Source organism: Hypanus sabinus, chromosome 5 (assembly GCF_030144855.1).
Source record: "Hypanus sabinus isolate sHypSab1 chromosome 5, sHypSab1.hap1, whole genome shotgun sequence".
NCBI lineage: Eukaryota > Metazoa > Chordata > Chondrichthyes > Myliobatiformes > Dasyatidae > Hypanus > Hypanus sabinus.
Window position 1 is genome coordinate 68,581,601 of NC_082710.1, and position 15,830 is coordinate 68,597,430.

At 42.7% G+C, this 15,830-nt stretch overlaps 1 protein-coding gene across 6 annotated transcripts in view; it reads right to left on the minus strand.

The window, feature by feature from the left end:
* Nucleotides 1-7,659: 7,659 nt before the first annotated feature.
* The window catches only part of LOC132394227 (uncharacterized), a 210,610-nt gene continuing 202,439 nt past the window's right edge, over nt 7,660-15,830 (minus strand). For all 6 annotated transcript variants that reach the window (XM_059970105.1, XM_059970104.1, XM_059970103.1 and 3 more), the window contains one exon: nt 7,660-8,268. In XM_059970105.1, the coding sequence (XP_059826088.1) occupies nt 8,080-8,268 (189 nt within the window). In that variant the 3' untranslated portion in view covers nt 7,660-8,079. The remainder of the gene's footprint in view (nt 8,269-15,830) is intronic.

Here is a 15,830-nt window from a genome sequence, read left to right on the forward strand (position 1 = left end):
AGAGATATAATAAATCAGCCATGATTGAATGGCAGAGCAGACTCGTTGAGCCAAATGGCCTAATTCTGCTTCTATGCCTTATGGAAAGACTGGGGTGAGACGGATTTTAGGTTATGTTGGCTGCTTGCCTGGAGTAGGTAGAGGCGAGCAACACGCAAAATATGCTGGAGGAACTCAGCAGGCCAGGCAGCATCTACAGAAAAGAGTGAACAGTCAACATTTTGGGGCAAGACCCTTCTTCTGGACTGATTCGCATAATGGACTGGGCTGAGTTCATACAAAAAATATTCAGGAGACAAATAGACCAGTAATTCACAAGCTGGCAATGCAGAAGAGCAGAAGGTGACACATTTCTCCAAGGGATTTACTGCAGTATTCAGCTGGGTCTGACTTTGAATCATGGCGGGATTTTAATCATGACAGCCATGCTGAAGTGTAAATTCAGCTAAAAGAATTCCCAACCCTGACAAAATATATTACAATACTGTGATGGAGCTGTACAGAATCTCAGGTGAAATCAGTGAAGAAATGAGTGAGTGTTTCACTCTCAAAGCTGCCATCTCTGGAAAATGGTTTCACTGCCACCCCAGACTGGTGTGGAAAATGTATAAAGAGCAGGCAAGCTCATCCAATGCCTGTTGCATATCATAGCTCACCTGCCCATCGTTTCCCTCTGGTGCCCCTCTTCCTTCCCCTTCCCCTTTTCCTATGGTTCACTCTGCCCTCCAGAGGAATGGAATTGAGTACTAGTGGTTAATCTCAAGTGATGAGAGAATGTTGAAGCATTACAGTGATCAAGTGACGTGTTTTATAATGTGCGCAAGAATGGTGAGGTAGAGGTGCGATTAAAACTTGCTTGCAGTGGCATTACACTCACATAGGTCCAGACAACAGAAATCGTACAAAATGTGAAGAGCAGATGAAAACTGCAAAACAAGACATTACTGCCAAAATAACCCCAGAGGTAAGTTCACTGTTGTTCAGAACATTGCCATTGTAGTAGCTGATTAGGGTTGTGCAGGTCAGTTTAGGAACTTGATAGATGTAGGGAGGTTGCTGTTCCTGAAACAGGTGGTGTGGAACTTCAGACTACTGTACCTCCTCTCTGATGGTAGCAGTAGGAAGAGGGATGGTTCAAATGGTGGGATCCTTCATGACAGATGCCACATTCTTGAGGCAGCACCCCATGTGATGCTGTCAGTGTAGGGAGAGCTGTGCCTATGCTGGACAAGGCTTGTATCCCCTATTCTCTGCAGCTTTTTGCATTAACATGTATTGAAAGCAATTAGGATACTTCCAACAGAGTATCTGTGTAATGATGATTCCAAGCCAAATCTCCTTATGTTTCTCTGAAAGCAGAGGGACTGGCACACCTTCTTCATGATGGCATCTGTGTGTTGGGTTAATGCCCACCACTTTGAAGCAGCGAACTCTCTTCACCTCCAACCCACCAATGCAAACTGGTATGTGGCCTGCCAACTTCTCCTTTCTGAAGTTAATGATTAGCTCCTGGGTTTAGTAGACACCAAGTGTGAGGTTGTTATTGGAGCATCACTCAACCAGATTTTCTGTCTCATTCCTGCACACTGACTCATCACCACCTGTTATTCAGCCAACAACAGTGCCGTCAATGAATTTTTAGATGGTGCTCCCTGCAATATAAAGTTTCACTGCTGAAGTGAAGTGCCTCAATCATACAAGGATAAGACTGATTCCTAATTATAAGTATCAAGCTGTTGCAATGTTGTTTGCTTATGAGTGAGACTGATTTTGCATTTGCATAAAATCTCCACTTGGAGTTGTTGCACAAAAAGTTTCAGTGAAGCTATGATATAAATAATGCATAAGTGATACTAATTGCACTTGATGCTGTCTCACTACAATGATTGCCTAGCTCAGCTGGCATTACAGCACCTTTGTTACAACATCTGGCATACTGTTTACAGCCTCGTAGATTAAAAGCACCTCTTCTGAATTCATTAATAGAGTCTGTGTCATCTCGAACTTTGAGCAATGACATGAGACATACTCTGGTTTTATCTTGACATGTAAAGTTAATTTGCCCTGTAGTTTGTCAACTGAATCAAATGATCCCAGTAGTAATTGGATAAGCTGCCTTATTTTAAGAAATGATTCTAGGACTACATAGTGGCAGCTTTGCCTTTGGGCACCAGTGAATCAATCAGTGGAGTCTATCAGATCAACCACCTGTTATCATCTTTCTCCAAGTGCAGGATGTCGACAAGGAACGGGAGAGATTAAGGACAGAACCACAGAGGACACTGAGTGTGTATGGGTAGAGAAGCCATTGTTGAATATTCTCTGGCCGTAGAGGAATGCATACAAATGGATCTGGATGATCAGACGGTCAGTCAGTTGATGGTGGAGAAATGGCAGAATGACCCACCTTGTCAAAGCCTATAGAGAGACTGCCAGTGATGTGGTGCTGAGTTCCTGCTCACTCATCTGTGTACCTCCTTATGTGACTCATTCTCATTTTTTTCCTCAGTGATGTTTCTGTGGAACTGCTTGGGATATTTTATTCTATTAGAAGTGATACAATAACCAGTTGTTGCGATGCTGTGTGCTGAAAATGAAACTGCAGGGAGATCAGTCATGTTGTTCATGAGAACAGTTTAGAGCCTGAGGTTGCAAGGCAGCTGATGGTGAGTGCAGAGCCCAAATCAGAGCTGACAATTGATTCCCTGAACCAGGATGCTCATGCGGTGGTGAGTCATGGATTAATTGACCAGGACTGGTAGAGACTAATGGAATCATTGAGTCAGGCTGCAAACTGTTGAATGAATGCAATCACTGACCTGGATTTATAGACTAGCTACCACTAGATTCAATTCAATTACTGCCAGTACTTCTGCTCTCACCTTATCTCAGATATAGTTAACTATTCTAACATGTTTGAAAATCTTATGGTTAACTTGAACTGGATGAAGACAGTCTGGGGACATCGACATGCAGCCTAGTCTTCCCACTCCCCCTTTTGCTCTGGCTGCTCTGTCAGGGGTTTTTTGCAAACTGTATACAGGGAAACCTATACTTCTGTATAGGCACAGTATGTGCTGCCAGCTCACCACATTGGATCTGCCCATATTGTGGCCATATCTCATCAAATGTAATTTGGCCAGGGCAATAGGAACAGGAGTGTTCAATCCATGAGTCTACCTAGGCAACTACATCCCAGGTTCTGACCACCAGTCATCAACATTGCGTTTACTCGAGGTTGGCGCCCAAGGACCTGCTCTTTGGTAATCCTATGGTCATTCCTCTCTCTCAATAGGTGTACCGATTTGGATACTGTTGGGGAAAGGAGAGATGGGCTCTTGGAAGAAAACTGTAACAACAGTCAAGTTTGAGGCACCATGCGTCTCTGATGCACAGCTCATTTCACAAAATGAGATGTCATAATGCTACTTTACAAAACACTGGCTAGTCCTCATGGAGAGTTTTTTGTAGTTCTGGTCCAAAACGCCAAAGATCTAGGAGCAGAACTAGGCCCATCATGTCTGCTCCACCATTTCATCATGGCTGATCCATTCTTCCTTTCAGCCCCAGTCTCCTGTTTTCTCTCTGTATCCCTCCATGCCCTGACCAATCAAGAATCTATCAACCTCTGCCTTAAATACACAAAAAGACTTGGCCTCCACAGCTGCCTGTGACAACAAATCCCACAGATTCAGCACTGTCTGGCTAAAGACTTTCCTCATCTCCATTCTAAAAGGACGTCCCTGTATTCTGAGGCTGTGTCCTTTAGTCCTAGACTTTCCCATCATTGGGAACATCCTCTGTATGTCCACACTATCAAGGCCTTTCCAATCTCGATAGGTTTCAGTTGGATCTCCCCTCATTCTTCTGAATTCTAGTGAATACAGGTTTAGTGCCATCAAACATACTTCATATGGCAATTCGTTCAATCCTGGAATCACTTTCGTGAAACTCCTTTGAACCCTCTTCAGTTTCAGCACATCCTTCTAAGAGGCTCAATACCGCTCACAATACAGGTGCCCCCCCTTTAAGGTAGAGCGTTCTAATGAAATCTTTCTTAAGCCAAAATGGCGTAAAGTGAAGAACCATTAATTTATATGGGAAAATTTTTCGTAAAAGCAAAAATCCTCTTTGTAATGTGAAAGCAGGTTACTAATGTAGGTCTTCTGTAAAAGCGAAGTGGTGTAAAGCGAACATTCGTAAAGCGGGGGACACCTGTACTCCAAGTGAGGCCTCTCCAGTGCTTTATAAAGTCTCAACATCACATCCTTGCGTTTATATTCTAGTCCTCTCTAAATGAATATTAACATCACATTTGCCTTCTCCACCACAGACTCAACCTGCAAATTAACCTTTAGGGAATCCTGCACAAGGACCCCCAAGTCCCCTTGCACCTCAATTTTTTTGTATTTTCTCTCCATTTAAAAAATAGTCAACCCTTTTATTTCTTCTACCAAAGTGCAATACTATACACTTCCTAACACTGTATTCCATCTGCCACTTTTTTGCCCACTCTCCCAATCTTAATCCTTCTGTAGCCCTCCTACTTCCTCAAAACTACCTGTGCATTCAGCTATCTTTTTTATTATCCACAAACATTGCAACATAGTCATTAATTCCATCATCCAAGTCATTGACATATAATGTGGTCCCAACACAGATTCTTGTGGAACACCAATAGTCATTAACAGCCAACCAGGAAAGGCTCCCTTTATTCCCACTCTTTGCCTCCTGCCAATCAGCCACTGCTTTACCCATACTGGTGACGATGGCTTATTTTTCGCTTGTGGAGATCAGGAAGAAAGAAGAATCCTCTGGAGCAACAGCATCATTGTGGTGACTGGAGAGGCTAATTCTGGATCTGCTGACTCTGGAACAGTAAGAAGACGGGAACAGCTGGGATGCAGACACTTGGGTAGTAGGATCTTTCCTGCATCTCCTCTTCTCTTCAGTCCCTCTTCTGGATTCTTCAAAATTCTTGGCTGCTCTGTGTACCAGCATTTTCCAGCGGTCTCTGTCACAGCCGGCTGCTACCACTCATTGACTTTGATATTTGCCTGCGAGGGCTGCTGCTTATGTTGGTCTTTGTACCTATTGTGCAGGACACCATGATCTCTCTTGCCCTGAGAGAGTTCTCCATAGAGTACTACTTTTAGTAACCTGGAGTTGTCCATGTGAGACGCATGTCCAGGCCAGTAGAGCAGATTGAGCAATGAATTGGCTTCAATGCTTGGGAGTCGAGCCTTCTCCAGGACCTCATTGTTGGAGACATGATCCTGCCAGCTAATACCCATGATGGAGCGGAGGCAGCACTGATGAAAGCACTCGAGCACCCAGATTTGCTTGTGGTACAAGACTCAGGCTTTGTAGCTGTATAGCAGTGCTGTGACAATGACAGCCCTGTACACCTGGATTTTTGTGGACAGACACAACTGGTGGTTTTTCAACATGTTTCTGGGGGTGCCTAAATCATTGCTGGCTCTGGCAAGCAGATTGTGAACGTCCCTTACGACTGTAGAGCCAATGAACTCAGATGGATAGCTACACTGACAGTTTTTTCAAGGAGTCTAAACAGGCACAAATTGTCACATGGCCTCCCTGAGCTGAAGGTAAGGTGTCAGAAGAGTGACATGGGTTAATCTGCAGCTATTTCCTATTTCTACCTGTCCCGAAAGAGCGAAGGTATTTCTACAATGGAGAGTGCTAGGGAATTTACCTCTCATTAAGAGCAAGACAGCATGTCTGGTCCAGCACAGCTTATGATTAGGAAGGGTTCTGGGAAGGAATGGTATTTTGATTACCATGCTGCTTTGGTCCTTCCCAGTACCAGAAGTCAAAGGAGAGATGCAGCTGAAGATCAGCATATTTCACCACCACATGATGTCTCGAAGAATGAGAGCCAATATGTACCTCTGCAGTAGTCACTATCCAGTATGGATTTATCCAAGAAGACAGATTAATGACAGGATTAGCTGGGGACTTGATAGCATTTCAAGATGTGGGTCTAGTGATCACTCCTGCCAGTCCAAAGTGCTCCTTCAACTTGACCTGCTAGCAACAGCATTCCAAACCAACTCAGAACTAATGACAAACACAAAGTACACTGCAGATGCTGTGGTCAAGTCAACACGTACAAACAAGCTGGATGAACTCGGGTCGGACAGCATCCGTTGAAATGAGTAGTCAACGTTTCGGGCCGAGACCCTTGTCAGGGTCTGACCTGCTGAGTTCATCCAGCTTGCTTGTACATGTCAGAACTAATGACAACTGACATCTTGCACAGTTAGCAGAGAACAAAAGTCACATATATACAATTGATAAGAAAGACAGATTTCCTTTGTTAAAACAATTCATGGAACTGTAAAATGCTACACTATGAAACATCCAACCATTGAGTCTGCACACTCTGGAAAAGCTACGTAAATAGTCCCATTCCTTTGCTTTCCCAACCAGTTCTGTCATTTATTTCCCCTAGTAGTGAATCTACTGTGCAGTTTCCAAACAAACCACATTTCTATGTTTTTGAAATGGATTTGATCTCAAAACTGAATTCAGGGTAACTATTTCACTGCACACATTTTGGAAAAATCAACATCGAATGGAAGAGAGGTGGGTCCAGGATTAGATCAGATGACTATTCTTGTACTTTTCCTCTGTAACTGTCCTTTTCCGGTCTCATTCAGTGGTTGGTAGTGGCCATACTGCTAACACTAAGGGTTAAACGTTCAAGAATGAGCCCTCAATATAGAAGGCTGTTTTCAAAGTACAAAGGAGTCAGAGATCAGATTCCAATAGTTGAAACACATTGCACTATGCATGAACCCTAGGATGCTGTGCAAACAGAAATTAAAAAAAAACCCAGAACATCAGTCAGGTGACTGATTTCAAGGTAATCTTGTGGCTTTATAAAATCCTGGTTAGATCACACTTGGAACATTGAGTTCAGTTCTGGCCACCTCATTATAGGAAGGATGTGGAAGCTTTAGAGTGGGTGCAGTAGAGATTTACCAGAATGCTGCTTGGATTAGAGCTTGTATTATAAGGAAAGCGTAAGCAAGCCAGGGCTTTTCTCTTTAGAGCAAAGGAGGGTGAAGGGTGACCTAATAGTGGTGTATAAGATTATGGGAAGTATCATTAGAGTGGACAGCTAGCATCATTTTCCCAGGGCGGCAATGGATAATACCAGAGGTCATCTGTTGAAGTTGAGTGGAGGAAAGTTTAGGGGAGCTATTAATAATAATAAATAATGGTTGTCCCTCGGGGTCTGAGGAAGACTACATTGTGCAAGGTGGCAGTGTTTTTTTTATGAGGCTGAGTTGCAAGCTTGACGTCAACCTGGCACGGATAGAGAGCGCGCTCAGGGGCGGCCTGTCACTGCATCGAACTCGGGAACCTCTGTTCTCGAGCCTGGCGCTGATCTCACTGCGCTACCAGCCAAACTTTGTACAATGTAACCAATGCATGAAAGATATTAAAATGGAAAAGCCTTGCACAGAGGCGATCCCACTCCCTCGGCCTCAGAAGTCAGGATCCAGTGGCATGCAAAATCATTACCTCTGGCAACTTCCTTGGCTGCATTGGATGAGACATATTGATTAAAAAAGGAATGTTATGGTCTGTGAAGGAAGGAAGGGTTAGATTGTCATGGAGTAGGTTTATAAGTGGAAGGTTTATTGAATTCAACAGTTCCAGTGCACCTGGATCTTTAAAAACCAGTGTACAATCTAATCCAAAATACTCTGTATTCCACAGAGGATTTACTTTTAAGTTTCATCTGATAGTTGGTAAAATGCACACAGATATATGTTCAGCTTTGCAATGATAAACAAAGCTTAAAAAATCAAGTGCTTTGAATCATTCACAATTTACATTGAAATTAAGTGCTACAAAACTGTTATATTAAGTTTACTGTGAAAATATCTTTAAGACAGTGGTTAAATTCCTTAGTCTTTCTTTCAACAGTTTTGAAGAAAAGTGTTACACAGATTTAGACAATTTGAGAACAATGATAAAAAAAATCTCCCTGAAGTACAACTCAGATTCATCTCTTGTCAATGGTTGACTGCTGGAGTGCAATGATCACACAGATCTTTGATGTGCTGAACATTCAGGAGTTGAGGAAGAGCACTGACTTTTACAGGAACACAGTGTGAACTTCATTTTGAGGTCTTCGCAGGGCCGGGTGACAGGGAGCCATTTGTAATGCAGTGATTGAGTCGGAGGATCCATTTCCCAGTAGTAATTATTTAGCAAGTATCCGACAGCTGTCTTCAAAAAGAAACAGAGAACTTCAGAAATTCAGAACAAAAAATATTACAACTTAAACTTCTTGACCATACTTCTTCCCACCCTGTCATTTGTAAAAGGGCGTCATTTCATTTTTAAAATTTGCCCATCTCTGTTGCATCTGTTCCAAGGATGTGGCTTTCTTTCCCAGAAATCATCAGAGATGTCATGATGCTTTAAAAAAAGCATCCCTTCCTTCGCCATTGATGCTGCCCTCACCCTCATTTACTCTTTTTCCCAGGCATCCACTCTCACCCCACTTAATAGGGATAGAGCTCCTCTTGTCTTTACCTACCACCCCATTAGTTTCCACATCCAACACATTATTTTTCTGTAACTCCCGCCGTCTTCAACAGGATCCCACCACCAAACACATCTTTATCTCATCCCACTCTCCAGGAATCACTCTCTCCATGATACCCCTGTCCATTTGTCACTCCCCACTGATTTCCCTCCAGGCACTTATCCCTGCAAGTGGAAGAAATGTTACACCTGTCATTCACCTCCTCCTCCTTCACCACCATTCAGGGCCCCAAACACTCCTTCCAGGTGAGGCAACAATTCACCCGCAAGTTTGGATGGGTCATCTTCTGTATCCACTGGTGAGACCCAATGTAGATTGTGGGACTGTTTTGTTGAGCATCTTTGCTCCATCTGCAACAAGCAGGATTTCCTTAAGGCCCATTAATTTCCGATCCAACCTCTCAGTCCATGGGCTCCTCTACTGTCACAATGAGGCCACTCTCAGGTCGGAGGAGCAACATCTCATATTACATCTGGGTAGCCTCCAACCTGACGGCATGAACATCAATTTCTCCAACATTTAGCAATCGCTCCCACCTTTCCCTCCTCTTTTTCGAGTCCCCATTCTGGCTCCCCTCTTACCACTTCTCTTCTCCTCAGCTGCCTACCACCTCCACGTGGCACTCCTCCTCCTCTCCCGTCTCCCATGATCCACTTCTGTCTCTTATCAGATACCTTCTTCTTCACCCTTTACCTTTTCCACCTACCACCTCCCAGCTTCTCATTTCATTCCCTCACGCACCCACCTACTTCCCCCTCACCTGGTTTCACCTGTCATCTGCCAGCTTGTACTCATTCCCCTTCCTTCCCTTCCTCCCCCTCCTCATTATTCTGGCTTCTTTGCCTTTCCTTTCCAGTCTAATGAAGGTTCTCACCCACAGATATTGACTCCCTACTTCTCTCCATAGATGCTGCCTGATCTGTTGAGTTTCTCCAGCATTTTGTGTGTGTTACAACTTAAAATGAAATGTACAGGGTTGGATCCCAGACATTCAACCTGTTTTTCAATCCACATAAAGGTAAATGCACTCCATAGTTCAAAGTAAATTTATTATCAAAGTACATATATGTCACCATATACAACCCCAAACTTAATTTTTGTGCAGGCATTCACAGTAAAATCCAAGAAACACAATAGAATCAATGAAAGACTGTCTCCAATAGTAAGAATCAAGAACATGAGATGAGGAAGTGGAAACAGAATGTGGGAACAGTTCAGTGAATGGACGAGTGAGAATGTATGAAGTAAGTCCTCTGCTTCAACAGCCTGATGGTTGAGGGGTAATAACAGCTCCTGAACCTGGTGCAGCAAGAGGACCTTTTTTATTGTCATTTATATTCAATGCTGATGTATGTCTGCAAGATAAAATTTCTAGTTTCTCTACCCTGTCATCTTAGATCTAGATTTGATTGCTGTTCATTCCATTTCAACTTTTCTAGTATCTTGTACCCTTGACTGTATCCTACCTATGACATACCCATTCCCTCATCGCTAATTCCTATTCCTACTCTGCCTTCATCAATCTATTCCACCCACCCTCCCTTCTTCTCAACACAACCATGCACTGTACTCAAGTACTGAAAAATCCCTCTTCAATCATAGTCCATTTAAACAATTTTGACTCTATGTGTTATGGTTGATGGATGTTTATATATCAATGCCATAGTACCTGCAGCTGTTATACATTAGTTGTCATTTCTTGGATAAAAAGCAGACACTAAATTATCTTAAAATGGTTGCAGTTATTAGATTTTGACCTACAGCCTATTACTGTTTGGTTTGGTCATAAAAATCACCCCTATGGTTCATAGTTATCCATTAGGGAAAGAAATTTATTGTTCATATAGGTCTGGTCTATGGGCAGACAACAGCCCTTTTGTGCCCATACAGTTGTACCCAGGGAAAGAAGGAATAGAAAATAAATGCACAATAAAGACTATGTTCTGACAACAAATATTAAATTAATATTAAAAGCATTGTTCTCATATAATCAGAGCACTATAGCACTAAAAGAGGCTCGTTACCCTATCTAATCCGTGCCGATATGGTTTTCTGCTTAAGACAATCTACCCATACCGACCATAGTCCTCTGTACCATTCTCATCCATGTACCTATCAAAACTTCTATTAAACATTGCAATGGAACCCACATCTATCAGCTGGCAGCTCTTTCCACGCTCCCAATGTGTCAGATGATGAGCTTAAACTTATGATGTCTAATTTTAATTCAGAGGAAAAAGCATGCAAGTACTTAACCTATCTATACCCCTCATAATTGTGTACATTTCAATAAGATCTCCCCGTCATTCTCCAACACACCAAGGAATAAAGTCCTAACCTACTCAAACTTTCCTCTTCAAGTTCTGGCAATATCCTTGTACATTTTTCTCCGTGATCGGTCTGATCCTCACTCTAGTCATCCTCATAGACCCCACTTCCTTAATCCTATTCACCAAGGCCTTCTCATGCACCCCTCTAGTTCAGTTAAGTGTATTCTTAAGCTGCTACCTGGCTATTGTGTAAATTTCTTGAGCCCTGTCTTAACCTTGTTTTCTAAACCTTAACTATGCTTCTTTCTTCCTTTTCATTGGGTGTTCCCCATCTCTTGTCAACCATGGTTCCTTCACCCAGCATTCTTTTTCTGTCTCAAGGAGACAAACCCATCTAGAACCCCATGCAGAGTTCCTGAACAACCTCCACATTTCCGTAATTCAGAGAGCACTTGCATTTCCCCAAATACCTCTGTTATCAATTTATGCTCCCAAGTTTCTGCCTAGTAGCATCAAAATCCTCCCTCTTCCAAGTAAATACTTTCCCATACCATTGAATTGCCTGATTTCAGGTAACCTGTTCTCCTTCTATCCCTTTTTCCCTCTCTCTGCCTGATCTACTCAGTTCCTGCTATACCCACCTCACCCATCCACCTGTTTCTTTCATCCTTCCATCTGCCCATAAACTTCTCCCACTGGGTCCTACCTCACTGTTCCTATCTGCCCGAACAACCTGCTTTCATTTGTTCCATGCTCTATCTTCCTTTTCTTTCAGATTCCATCATCTACAACCCTGTGTTGTCTCTAACTATCACCTCCCAGCTTCTGCTGCTATTTTCACTCCTCCCTCCTCCATCACCTACCCCTCCAGACCTAGATCCACCCATTGCCCTTCCTGACCTGGGTACACCTATAATTTGCTTTCACCTGTTTACAATGGTTATTTCACCTCTATCTTTCAGTCCAGATGAAAGAAATATCAGCTATCCATTTCCCTCCACAGATGCTGCCTGACTTGCAGGGTTCCTCCAGCAATTTGATTTTTTTTTTGCATTAAACAAAAGAGTTTGTCAGGAATGAGAATCATACAACGGACCACCATAGGCCACAAGTGTGGTCATGACAGACTCTAATTGGCACATAGTATGGACCATTAAAATTAGCAATTAAACTGCGGAGCACGATTGCATAACACAAGAGATTCTGCAGATGCTGGAAATCTTGAGTAACACACAAAATACTGCAGAAGCTCAGCAAGTCAGGGAGCATCTTTTTAAGCTGAGGCCCTTCAACAAGACTGGAAAGGAAAGGAGCTGTAGCCAGAATAAGGTGGGGCCAGGGAACATGTACCCTTGAATTACCTGCCAACTCGTAAGCTTCCACCCCTATACTCTTATTCTCCCTCCCACTGATGCTGACTGATTTGCTGAGTTCCTCCAACATCTGTGTGTGTTGAGGAAGAATGCCTGCATAGTAGATGATATTCTGAATCCATTGAGAACTAACTAGAAAGAAGACTGTGTACTGTGTAATGAATTAGTAGCCTCATCATGCGAGGCCCCTTGGGGCAGAGCAATCGTAATGTGGTGGAACTCAGCATTAAAATGTAAAGTCACATGGATGATTCTGAGACCAAAACCTCAAAACCAAAGAAAGGAAACTACAGTGGTATCTAGAAAGAATTAGCTAAGACAGAGACTGGGGAATATCACATGTGATTGAAGGTAGATCAGCAATGACAAACATTTAAGCAGCACCTGAGTGAAAGGCAATAATTATTCATTTCCGTCTGGCACAAAAATAAAACAGGAAGGGTATGGATAACAAGGGAAATCAGAGCTAATATTAAGATGCAAGGAGGAGACATTTAAATTGACCCGATAAAATTGAAACACACAGATCAGGAATGGTTTTCAAGGTTAATTAAGACAGAGAAATTGGGGACAGAAATGGCAGGCCAATTGAACAAACACTAGTGCGTCTCCCTTCAGAAAGGAGAGATATAACCACCCAGAAATGCTGGGGAACCCAGGGCCTAGTGAGAGGAAGGAACTGAAGGCTATTAGGGAAGATTGATAAATCCACAGGGGCTGGTGCTCTATACCTCATAATACTTCAGACAGTAGCTTTAAAAATAAGAAATGGATCTATGGGCATCAAACATTCTTTAGTTTCTGGATTATAGGGTAGCAAATGTAACCTCATATTTAAAAAAAAGGAGAGGGAAAACAAGGGTAAGTTCAATCAGGTCTTAGGAAAATGTTTCTGTATATTACTAATAATAACAACAGTAAAAGTGATGGGAACAATTAAATTCAGTATGGATTTATGAAAGAGAAATCAAATATTTGGACTTTTTGGAACATGCAGTCAGTAAAGCAAATGGGGGTGAATGTGATATATTTGGACTTTCAGGAAGCTTTCAACAAGGCCTCACATAAAAGGTTAGTGTGCAATATTAAAGGATATGGAGTTGGAGGTAATATATTGACAAGGATAAAGAACTGATCGGCAGATCAGAAACAAATAAAATATGTACTGATCCTTTACAGGAGGGCAGCAAGTGACTAGCGAGGTACTGCAGGTTTCTGTACTTAGACTGTAACCATTCACAATATATATTAACAATTTAGATGAAGGAATTAAAATAACATCTTCATGCTGACAGCTTTTGCTTTGATATGGAGAGATTGAATCATTGAGTGGAAATGACAGATACAGGATTATGTGGATAAATATTAACATATTATTAAATGCATTTAAAATGGAGTTAGTATTAATGCGTAAAGAGTTCAAGGGATATGTGGAAAAGGCCAGACAGAGCATTTACTGAATGGCCAACTCTTACTTTCTGTGAATTCAGCCAGTCAAGCCTGTTCTGGTATTCAGTGAGATGCCAGCTGGCAGAGACTGGATACTACAAAGGCAGACAAGCATGACATTCACCACCTACTCCATCAAATGATGCAACAGTTTTCAGCCTTTTGACAAACAGTTTGAAGATTAAAATCCCTAAAGTGGGACTAAGTTGATAATCTATCTCGTAGCAGTAACCCTTGTGCTACTGTACACTTCAGACACTTAGATCATTTATAGCAGACACCTCTAAGCATTGGAGGCACTACCAACAGCTGTTTCTGCAAAATCCACACCCCCCCCCCACTGTAATGGCAGGATAAGGTAATGATGCACCATCAATAACTCACTCTGAGACGTAAAGGCGAGATATCGGCTTTTATTGACTGAAGAAGGAACAAGCAGTGGTTGACCACCATACTACATCCTGGAGACTGAGAGGCCGGGCTCAGACCTCAATCGCCTTTATACTGGGGTCTGTGGGAGGAGCCAGTGGGGGGGGGGGCGTGTCCAGACAGGTATATGCAGTTCACCACAGGTAACAAATGTCAGGGCCTTCTTCTAGACCGGGGGTCGGCAACCCGCGGCTCCGGAGCCACATGTGGCTCTTTTACGTCTATGCTGCGGCTCCCTGTTGCTTTGGGAAATAATTGGTTGTGGCGACCCTTTTCCTGGCATATCCAAACCGGCTCACAATTAGATAGCCTACGGGGGTTTGCGAGCACAGAGCTTTGGAGCCTCTGCGCCATGGGGGGGCAGGTTGAGGGAGGCTTAAAAGTGAGGCTGAAGATTTCGAATAAAGTTTTTTCCTTCGACTGCAGTTACCGACTCCGTGTCGTAATTTTAGCGCTGCGTGTAGCACACCGCTACATGGTCAGTATTTATTTAAAATGTATTTTATGTTAGTTTGTTAGTTTTTGAAATGTAAATCTAAATTTGAAGATTATGGTGATCTTGTACAATCTAAATAAGACGTTGTGGCGACCCATTTCCTGACACATCCGAACCGGCTCACAATTAGCCAGCGTTCAGGCTAAAGGAGATAGCCTACGGGGGTTTGTGAGTACGTGTCTTTTGCAGCATCCACGCCCATGGGGGGCGGGTTGAGGGAGGCTTAAAAGCAAGGCTGTTTAGTTCGAATAAAGCTATCTTTGACTGCAGTTTACTGACTGCGTGTAGCACACCGCTACAACGTGTTTTTATCGCTGGCTGTCCAGAGGGGAGGTGCTGAAACGCTTTGTCGCGTGTCTGGAAGAAGTGAAAACTTTCCTGGGCAGCAAAGGGCTCAACTTTCCTGAGCTGGAACAGCCAGAGTGGCTGGAAAAGCTACACTTCATGGTAGACATGACAGCGCACCTGAACACGCTGAACACAGCTCTTCAACGGGGTAAGGACGTACAGCTCTGCACATGTTGGAGGATGTTTTGGCATTCGAGCGCAAGTTGACAGTGCTTGCCAGAGATTTACAGAAAGGCACATTGTCTCACTTCCCCAATTTGAGAGAGTTCAAACAAGGTCACGACATGATAAATTCGGAGTATTTACATTCTGCAATCATCGCAATGCAAACATCGTTTGGGAAACGCTTCTGTGAGTTCAGAGAGGGAAAAAAACACATTATCCTTCCCGGTCACTCCCCTAAGCATCGATCCATCCCTACTGAATACGACTGCATTGTCAGGTGTGAGTCAACCTGAACAAGTATGATAAATATTTTAATTGCCTATTATTTTAAGTATATTCATATGTTTTCATTGTTCAGTGAAATAGTCCTTTTATTTTTCAGGTTGACAGCTGGCTGACGTTATTTTTGGTTTGCTGCTGGCGGCAAATTTAAGTTTGGCGTTTTTCATAAATACAAGAAGAACTCAAATAGACATTGAGTATTTTACTTAAAAGTAACCTTCAACCCAACCTCTTTTTTTCGGAGTTCAAAATGTTTTTGTTGCATGCAGAAATGTAATTTCGTTTTCTCTGCAGGAGTTCATCAATTTCATAAATGCAACACATTATAGTTTGTTTATACACAGCATAAAGGCAAAACAAAACATTGAATGCAGTGTTATTTCATTTTAAATGTCAAACGGGTTTTGCGGCTCCCAGTGTTTTCTTTT